The 10,277-nt window shown below is 35.4% G+C and overlaps 1 protein-coding gene across 5 annotated transcripts in view; it reads left to right on the forward strand.

Annotated features, from left to right (window-relative positions):
• The window catches only part of CCP110 (centriolar coiled-coil protein 110), a 29,896-nt gene extending 20,433 nt beyond the window's left edge, over nt 1–9,463 (forward strand). For 3 of the 5 annotated variants that reach the window (XM_017849727.1, XM_017849691.1, XM_017849708.1), the window contains exons 9-15: nt 1,751–1,852; nt 2,048–2,164; nt 2,762–2,835; nt 3,347–3,409; nt 4,880–4,939; nt 5,441–5,526; nt 8,127–9,463. In XM_017849727.1, the coding sequence (XP_017705216.1) occupies nt 1,751–1,852; nt 2,048–2,164; nt 2,762–2,835; nt 3,347–3,409; nt 4,880–4,939; nt 5,441–5,526; nt 8,127–8,179 (555 nt within the window). In that variant the 3' untranslated portion in view covers nt 8,180–9,463. The remainder of the gene's footprint in view (nt 1–1,750; nt 1,853–2,047; nt 2,165–2,761; nt 2,836–3,346; nt 3,410–4,879; nt 4,940–5,440; nt 5,527–8,126) is intronic. The other 2 variants (XM_017849699.1, XM_017849717.1) reach the window with 2 other exon arrangements.
• The last annotated feature ends 814 nt before the right edge of the window (nt 9,464–10,277 follow it).

Consider the following 10,277-nt stretch of genomic DNA (forward strand, 5'->3'; position numbering starts at 1 on the left):
TCTTAGTTTCTATCAGTCTTGTGACAGCTGAGCTAACAGATTAGTTCAGAACTTAAACACTTTTTAGTCACTGTAATATAGGCAGTTTTAGAAGTCTGTTTGTTTGTTAGGGGAAGTCAGAGACCCCGAACAGAGGGACTGGCTGGAGCCGCAGCAGAGGAATATAAATTGTGAAGATTTCATTTTAATATGGACATATATCAATTCCCAAATAATACTTTTATAATTTCTTATGCCTGTATTTACTTCAATCTCTGAACATAAATTGTGAAGATTTCATTTTAATATGGACATTTATCAGTTTCCAAAATTAATACTTTTATAATTTCTTATGCCTGTCTTTAATCTCGTAATCCTGTTATCTTCATAAGCTGAGGATATATGTCACCTCAGGACCACTATTGTGTTAACTGTACAAATTGATTGTAAAATGTGTGTTTGAGCAATATGAAATCAGTGTACCTTGAAAAAGAACAGAATAACAGTGATTTTCTAGGAACTAGGGAAGACAACCATAAGGTCTGACTGCCTATGGGGTTGGGCAAAACAGAGCTGTATTTTTCTTCTTGCAGAGACCCTGTAGACGGACGTGCAAGTAGGGAAGATATCGCTAAATTCTTTTCCTAACAAGGAATATTAATAATTAATACCCTGGGGAAGGAATGCATTCCTCGGGGGAGGTCTATAAACGGCTGCTCTGGGAGTGTCTGTCTTATGCAGTTGAGATAAGGACTGAAATACGCCCTGGTCTACTGCAGTACCCTCAGGCTTACTAGGATTGGGAAACTCCACCCTGGTAAATTTGTGGTCAGACCAGTTCTCTGCTCTCGAACCCTGTTTTCTTTTGTTTAAGATGTTTATCAGTACAATATGTGCACAGCTGAACATAGACCCTTATCAGTAGTTTCTGATTTTGCCATTGTCCTGTTTCCTCAGAAGCGTGTGATCTTTGTTCTCCTTTTTGCCCTTTGAAACATGTGATCTTTGTGACCTACTCCTTGTTCTTGCACCCCCTCCCCTTTTGAAATCCTTAATAAAACTTGCTGGCTTTAAGGCTCAGGTGGGCATCACGGTTCTACTGATATGTGATGTAACCCCTGGAGGCCCAGCGGTCAAATTCCTCTCTTTGTATTCTTTCTCTTTATTTCTCAGCCAGCCAACACTTATGAAAAATAGAAAGAATCTACGTTGAAATATTGGGGGCTGGTTCCCCTAATAATTGTTAATCTTACTCAGATAATATTATGAATAACATGTAAATGAAGCAGTTTTTGTGTATTTCTCTTGCTTGAAAGTGAGTGGTGTTTGACTTCTAATAAGTAACAGTTTTATTTACGTTCTTAGTACAGTTGGCCCTCTATCTCTGGGTTCCACATCTGTGGATTCCACCAACCATGGATCAAAAATAATTCAGAAAAAACAAATGATGGTTGTGTCTGTACTGAACACGTACAGACGTTTTTTCTTGTCATTATTTCCTAAACAATATAACAACTATTTATGTAGCATGTATGTTTATTAAGTATTTTAACTAATCTAGAGATGATTTAAAGTACATGGGAGATGTGCTTAGGTTATATGCAGATAACCATTTTGTATAAGGGACTCCAGCATCCTTGGATTTTGGTATCTGAGGGATTCCTGAGGAAAGACAGTAATTTTGGATTGACTGAGAAAAAGAAAAAAGGAAACTCCAGTGATCACAAATCTTTCTAGAAAAATATGTTTGAAGGAGCATTTCTTTTTTCAGGATACTATGGAATTCATAAGAAGTTTTCAGTCAGAAGCACCATTAAAGAGAGGCGTTGTTTCAGCTCAAGATGCTTCACTTCAGGAAAGAGTGTTAGCTCAGGTAAATACGTGGATCCTGAAGGCTTTTAAGACATGGACATATTATATTTCTCCTTTTTAATTTAATTACTGAAAATAGGTTTCAATGAAAATTATTTTAACCTTTTTCTATAAGTAAGTGTACATGGTATATAGTATTCCTGAACTCTGACCTCATCATTTAAATGTATACAATATTTTCTTTTCTTGTGTCTAGTTGCGAGCTGCCCTGTATGGTATTCATGACATATTCTTTGTAATGGATGCAGCTGAAAGAATGTCTATTCTACATCATGATCGAGACGTTCGCAAAGAGAAAATGCTCAGGCAAATGGTATGTTATATGATTTCTAATGAATAGAGTTCTTCTGGGTTTAGGGTAATTGATATTAAATGTCATTTTTGGTTGACTTCAGCACCTTTCTGATAATTCTTAACCACAAGTAATTCCTGGAATTACTAGCAACATTTAAATCTGTAGATAGATTTAAAAGAATTACATAATTTAAGAATTGCATATTGTTTTCTGATTGGATTTTAGAGTTGAAGCTTTGAATGTTTTTCTCAGATGGCTTATACAGTCTATCAGCTGCTCCTTATTGAATTTTCTTGAATTCAGTTATAACGTGGGTTTTACTTTTTTTGAAGTCTGAGTTAGAAAACAGGCTCCAAATTAATTTGAAGTATATCAGAGTTTGTGATTTGAATCAATTAGTGTAATTGGCAAAGGAAAAGCAAGCAAAATTTACATAATTCTAATTATTTAATTCTTAGAATTAGACTGCTTCAAAAATACAAAACAAGATGATTTAACTAAATTAAAATGTTAGTGGAGAGAAGCTTTTCCAGGCAGTTTGGGATCATTCTGTATTATAATATAGTAGTATTAATTGGTACCAGTAGAGTTTGACATTACTTTTGTATATTAAAGGATAAAATGAAAAGTCCACGAGTGGCTCTTTCAGCTGCAACACAGAAGTCTCTTGATAGGAAGAAATACATGAAGTAAGTTTTTTGTATCACGTCATGTTAGTTATCAAACCAATTAATTGTAGTCATCTGTTGGTCTATTTGCATATTTAAATTTAGAAATAAGGGTTAATTTTTCTGCAGTTGAGCTGATAGAAATCCCCTTTATATAAAAAAATTTATTAAAATCAGGTGCTAAAATCTCATTTCATCTTAGATGAATTTATTTACTAAATTTGACAACATTCAACTCATAACTGATAGTTGATCAATCTTAAAACAGTTAATCTTTATATTCAGTGACTAAATATATGCTTTTCTGATGCCCTAAAGGTTTCTGGGGAATAAAGACAATGGGAAAATATCTTAGTAACTTTTAAAAAAATTCTTCTTTCTTGAATGGAGTCTTTAATATGCTTAGTACAGGTCTTCCAGTAGTACACCAGCTTCTAAATGATGATTTGTTTCTGTCTCTTGTATTACATTTGTAAGCATGTTTTCCTCCCTTCTCTAAATATATGATGTCCTTATTTTTATATTGTGTTAGAGCTGCTGAAATGGGAATGCCAAATAAGAAATTTCTGGTTAAACAAAATCCTTCTGAAACAAGGTGAGAAAAAATCACTTAGTCTTAATGAGAGGCTTTTTGTTTTTTATAGAAAAAAAAAATTGGCTGGGCACAGTGGCTCATGCCTGTAATCCCAGCACTTTGGGAAGCCAAGGCGGATGGATCACCTGAGGTCGGGAGTTTGAGATCAGCCTGACCAACATGGAAAACCCCATCTCTACTAAAAATACAAAATTTGCTGGGCATGGTGGCACATGCCTGCAATCCCAGCTACTCAAGAGGCTGAGGCAGGAGAATTGCTTGAACCCGGGAGGCAGAGGTTGCAGTGAGCCAAGATCGTGCCATTGCACTCCAGCCTGGGCAACAAGAGTGAAACTCTATCTCAAAAAAAAAATTTAAATCCCAAATTTCATTTTGTTGACTTTGTTCTTCTTGACATCAGTAGATCACTTCTTGCTGAATTGGGTGGGGGGTGGTCCTCAGGCTCAAGATTCATATGAATACCTGGCCATATACCTGGTCACATGTCAGACCAGATGTATCTGGAGCTTTTGTAGGACATGCTATCTCTGGTAGAAATTTTGAGCGTGATATGTCTTGAGTTCAGTTGCACAGTCCAGAGGATCTTTGATACTTACTTAAAAACCTTAGAAAGCTAACTTAAGCTGGGCCGGGCGCGGTGGCTCATGCCTGTTATCCCAGCACTCTGGGAGGCTGAGGTGGGTGGATCACGAGGTCAGGAGTTCAAGACCAGCCAGGTCAAGATGGTGAAACCCTGTCTCTAGTAAAAATACAAAAATAAAATACAAAAAGCCGGGTATGGTGGCACGTGCCTGTAATCTCAGCTGCTCAGGAGGCTGAGGCAGGAGAATTGCTTGAACCCAGGAGGCGGAGGTTGCAGCGAGCTGAGACTGCACCACTGTACTCCATCCTGGGCGATAGAGCAAGACTCCGTCTCAAAAAGAAAAACTAACTTAAACTGGGTGCAGTGGCATGCTTCTATGATCCCAGCTACTCGGGAGGCTGAGGCAGGAGGATAGCTTAAGCCCAGGGGTTCAAACCAGTCGGGGTAACATAGTAAATAAGACCCATCTCAAAATAAATAAATAAATAAATAAAAAATAATGAAAGCTAAAAAGTGAACTTTATTATTTCTGACCTGTTTTTTACTCCTGTAAAATGAGAGTGATACTTTCTTCTCTCACTGGTTTGAAAGGAAAAGTTAACTTTTGTAAAGTATATGTATAAGAAAATTATCTACAAGCACAAGGGTTAGTCTATATGTTGGACATTTCTTTGCTGATAAAAACCTAAGGTTTGGACTCTTAGTGAGCAAAATGTAAGTATCATATTAATATGCTTTAGTCGATTTGCTCTGCTTTCTGGTAATATATAGGCCATGTTGCATAGTTGACTTTTACCTTATGATCATCATCTTTCATCCGTTGAAAGAAAATGGGAAAAAATGGAATTTATCCTTTTAAATTAATTTTTTATTTAATTTGTCAACAGAGTCCTTCAGCCAAACCAAGGACAGAATGCACCTGTTCATAGGCTACTTAGTAGACAAGGGTAAGAATGCCACACCACGGGTATTGAAAACTACGGAAACCAAGATTAGATTTGAGAGGGAAAAATAAATCTAGTGTTCTTTACATAAAGGATAATGGTTTTTCAAATGGGATTTTTTTCTTTATAGCATTGGGAAAGATATTTTAAAGTTTTGTCTTCAAATGTAACCCTCTTGGTGTACTGTTGTGTATTCTAATTACTGTCTTATGTTGGCATGTTTTTACTTTTCATTTCATACCATTTTACTCATAAAGTATTTTAAATATCCATATAGTAAGTTCAGCATCACCGAAGTGATTCTCCAACAGAATGTGACTCATGCTTATAGTCTCCTGCTGAAGCCAGAGTTTAGCTTTCCTTACTGTGCGCATGCATGAGACTTCAGTTCTTTTCAAGCTTATTTGTGCTTTGGACAGTTGATGCAATGTGATTGCTTTCTTTGAATTTTGAACATTTAGACCTTAATGCCAGTGACTTATTAATTTTTTTATATTCAATTAGAACCCCTAAGACATCAGTGAAGGGGGTTGTGCAAAATAGACAGAAGCCTTCACAGAGCAGAGTGCCTAACAGAGTGCCTGTTTCAGGTTTGTAGAAAATGAATTACTGAAGCCCATTCAATAGAAGGAAGTGCACAAGCTGCCCCATAACTCAGGCCACAGAAGTTGAATAGATTGTCTTTCCTTGCCACCATAATTTTGGCATATTCATGGTCATCTTATTAGTGTTTTTTGGTCTTAGCATTGTATGGCAGTCAGGAAGTCTTAGTAAAAGTGTGATTCCAGTCTTGATTTCTATAATGTTTCTATGGAAAGCACCATGTATTTTTCATTCTGAAAAAATTGTAGAATTTGCCATGCTTAATTCAGAAAATCTTTTTATTTAATGAATAAAAGATAATGATCATCTCTGGTGCTAAGTCTGTGCATTGTCTGTTCAGCTTGGGGAAGTGTGTCTGCACATAAGGGGATAAAACTTTCTCCCTCAGACTATAAGATCACATGTGAATATGCCAGTGGGAGGAGGGCTTCATATTTTGCTCAGTCCGAGGCTTGAGCTAAATCTCTCCTCATGTTCATTATTTGAGGAGTACGAGCTAAACTAAAAACTGTGTTTTAAAATTCTGTTTATGGTGGCGAGAAGACAAACTCATTCTTGAGCTAATTCAAAGCTCTTAACCAAATGCTGTAATATTTTTTAGGTATCTTTGTTAAGATACTTTGATTAAGCTCACTTAAAAATTATGTGATCCATTTAAAACTACTTTCCAATTGTTGTGCTTTAACTATACTGCTTTCTAGACATTTACAAGAAACCTAAATTAATCACCAGGCATTGAAGATTTAATCTTTAATCAATTCTAATCTTTCCATTAATATACAATTAGGCAAATTTTAGAGCTTTTATTACTAAGTGATTTCCTTCAAATTAGGAGGAAACAAGCTATTGATCATAACTTTGAAATGATGGCTGACCTTTTGTATGTATGTAGTGAATATAATTTATAGTGTCACACATAGGATAATTTAAAAGGTCATCTTTGGAAATCATTGTGAGTGACAATTGATGGAATTGTCTTAAAGGATTACATAGCTGAAGATACTGCTTACTCCAGAGGCAGTCAGAATAAGCTAGTTTGAAAGATAACCATTTGAAAGGACTCAGACCAAACACCAGACCTGTAGAATTTTAAGACATTTTCTATTTTTCTCATGTTTATATTCTATATTGCACTGAAACTTAGCAAGTTGGAAAATCATTGAGGAATTAGTATTGTTTTGCCTGATACCAATTTACCACAGTGACTACTCTCCATGTTCTTTTCTCATGCATTTCATCTCCACTATTTGTCACTTGTGAACTTATAAGCAAAATAGCAAGTACTGTTTTTATTCAGCAATACTCAACAGTATAAAGGATGTATATAGGCAGTCATTGAAGTTAGTAACATACAATGAAGTTCATTATTTTGAACTATTGAGGTTTAATTGTATTGAAACATAATTATTAATACAAATGAACTTAACCCTTGAATTAACATGTAAATTAATATGTATCTAAACAAGTACAAAAATCTGTTGCTGTTGTTTTTTAAAGATTTACTTACACACGAGGGCATATTTACACAATAGAAAGAGACTAAAGAATTGTATTCTTTTTTTGTTTTTGTTTTTGTTTTGAGACAGAGTCTTGTTCTGTTGCCCAGGCTGGAGTGCAGTGGTGTGATCTTGGCTCACTGCAACCTCTGCCTCCCTGGTTCAAGCCATTCTCCTGCCTCAGCCCCCTGAGTAGCTGGAATTACAGGCGCGTGCCACCATGCCCAGCTAATTTCTTGTGTTTTTAGTAGAGATGGGGTTTTACCATACTGGCCAGGCCAGTCTCAAATGCCTGACCTCAGGTGATCCGCCCACCTCGGCCTCCCAGAGCTCTGGGATTACAGGTGTGAGCCACCTTGTCTAGACAGAATTGTATTCTTTTATATAAACTGAGAGTCTGGGATACTGGCTGGTTAAAATGCTAACTACGAATCTGAACACAGGAATCCATTGTCGCTTTTTAAAATATTACTCTTTCCTGCTTATAGTTTTAATGGTCTGAATTATGTTTTAAACAAATTTGAAATTATGTTTTGATTTACTCTAAACAGAGGCAAATTCTTTGTTAAGCAATTTATAGAAAACTAATTTTTGTTATGATAGAATATCATACTCTTAGACTGAATTAGAATTCTAAAATGTTAAAGTACGCTGCAAAGCATTTATAGTTTTACAAACCTAAATTGCAATCTCTGATTTTATCGTGATTTTTGACTTAGTTTTAAAACACATTTCTTTATTTGATGTTTTGTGCTTGACTAGAGTTTATATAGTGAAATTCAGAAACCACTAATCAAAGCAGAGTAGGAGGTGGTCATGCAAAATGGTTAAGTAAAATAACACATCAGGTGGAATTAGGTTATCAGAGTTCTTCTAGCTCCGTTCCTTAGGCAAGTGCTCTCCTATGCCTTGGTTTTATTAGACTTAAAATGGTCATAACAATTTCTACCTCAGGATGATTCATATAATGATTAAATATGATAATGTATATTGCCTAGCTCAGTGTTTGTTCCAGAGTAAAAACTCATTAAATTGTATCATTATAGAAAACCTACCATTGAAAAGTAATACTAATTTTGCTCTATTTTTAGGAGTATATGCAGGAAAAATCCAAAGAAAGCGGCCAAATGTTGCGACAATTTAAGAAGACAACATTCATTAGGATAAAACTAGGGGAGGATTATTATCCATGTTATTTTCCCTGCCCAAGACTTTATTTAACCTTGGACTCAGTTTACACAGACAAAGTGATATCAGAAGGCTGAGCACTTATCTGGATCATTCGGTCAGTTTGGTAATTCCTGCTCCACGCCCCTATTTTTCTCTTAATAATAAGTTTGGGTGAAGACAAATTAGTGTTTAGTAATTGCATCATCTCTGTGCTTACCTATACAAACCTAAGTTTGTTTTATATGCCCAGATGTCTACAGAGACCCTTTTTGTAAACATCAAGGATGTTTGGGTTTACTTTTACAGAATATTGAAAAGATAAGACAAATTATAAATAAGTTCTAAAACATAAATTTCATTCATCTCTGCATAGTGATTTTTGAGTTTGATTCAAAGGAAACTTATTGCAGAAGAATGCCTTTCCCTCATTTTATAACTTTAAAAACTTGGATTAACCGCTCAAACTCCACATTCTTTGACTTATAGTATAACCATGTAGCCAATTGTGGTCCACTAAAATCTACTATAGAAGTTAATGTGGATCACCATTTTGGTCAGAAACATACATTCCTGTGAACAACTAGTTGTCTTACAGAAATATTAGGCTTCACGTTTGTTACCCCAGTACTGTTAGAAACATTTGTACTAGGTTATAAGATCTTTCTGTGACGGGTAACAAATTTGGGGAAGACAGCACAATCTTCTTGAATGTAGCTCTTGGGAATGCATTATTACATCCATTTCTGTAAAATAATAATATGTTGCATGCAGTTATATTTTCTATTTAGTCTGTATATTTTGTTCTTCATAGTCTGTTTTTTCTAGCATGCTTGATTTAGGAGAGAATAAAGGGCTATATAATAATAAATCCAGATTTCAAGATAAGAATATTGCCTGGTTAAAATTCTGCATTGCTTGAAGACACCCATGTTTAAGATTTTTCATCACTAACATATCCATTAAAAGTATCAACTGGCCGGGCAAGGTGGCTCACGCCTGTAATCCCAGCACTTTGGGAGGCCAAGGCGGGTGGATCACCTGAGGTCTGGAGTTTGAGACCAGCCTGACCAAACATGGGGAAACCCCATCTGTACTAAAAATACAAAAATTAGTCGGGCATGGTGGTGCATGCCTGTAGTTCCAGCTACTTGGGAGGCTGAGAGAGGAGAATCGCTTGAGCCTGGGAGGCAGAGGTTGCAGTGAGGCGAGATTGTGCCATTGCACTCCAGCCTGGGTAACAGTGAGACTCTATCTCAAATAAAAAAAGTATCAACCAACAAATGCTACCAAGAAAACGTGACTTCATGAGAGAGAATGTCACTATTAATTTATCATACCATTTCCAAAAAGGGCTTTGTGCTTTTCACATAAAATTGGGATAGTGTATATTTAATCTAATTTAAATTTTAAAGAGATACTGGTATTTTGAAAATGCAGCCTGTATATATTCTTAATATCCTTTTAAGAATACAGAGGTGAAGATTGTTTTCTCCAATTTTCTGTGCCATTTTAAATTTAACTTTGACATCCAGCTATAGACAGAAATAATAAGCCACCCTGGGTGTGAACTTGATTTTCTTTATTGAGATGTATCATGTATCCAGTGAGTGAACCAGAAAATTAGAAGATGGTCAAAAAAAGTCCAAGTTACCCATTTTTTTAAATTTATAGGCAAAGTATCAAATTGTCTTCTTAATATGATAAACTGTGCTTTATCATTCTGAAAACTCAGGATACAGCTTATTCATAGCATTGTGGGTCTCTCCAGTAAGAAACATGCTAACAGTTTTGTGCACTTTTTGTGTGGGTAATGCAAATTAGTTAAAACAAATAGTATGTTTTGGAGACAGTTAAAACTAGCTTTAGAGGAAGGATGAGAAACTTGAGTGTGTTTTTAATTTAAAGATAAAAGCGTATGTTTTACACATTTTTTTGGTGTTCATAGCTTTTTCTCATACAAGTGCCAGACACTATTTTGTGCTTTTGATGGATTTTTATTTATACATTTGCTTATTTTACTTTGAGTGGAATGTTCATTAATGTAAATTGTATTTATTTTATACTTTTATTTT

The sequence above is a fragment of the Rhinopithecus bieti genome, unplaced genomic scaffold, assembly GCF_001698545.2.
Source record: "Rhinopithecus bieti isolate Rb0 unplaced genomic scaffold, ASM169854v2 scaffold_1918, whole genome shotgun sequence".
Classification (NCBI taxonomy): domain Eukaryota; kingdom Metazoa; phylum Chordata; class Mammalia; order Primates; family Cercopithecidae; genus Rhinopithecus; species Rhinopithecus bieti.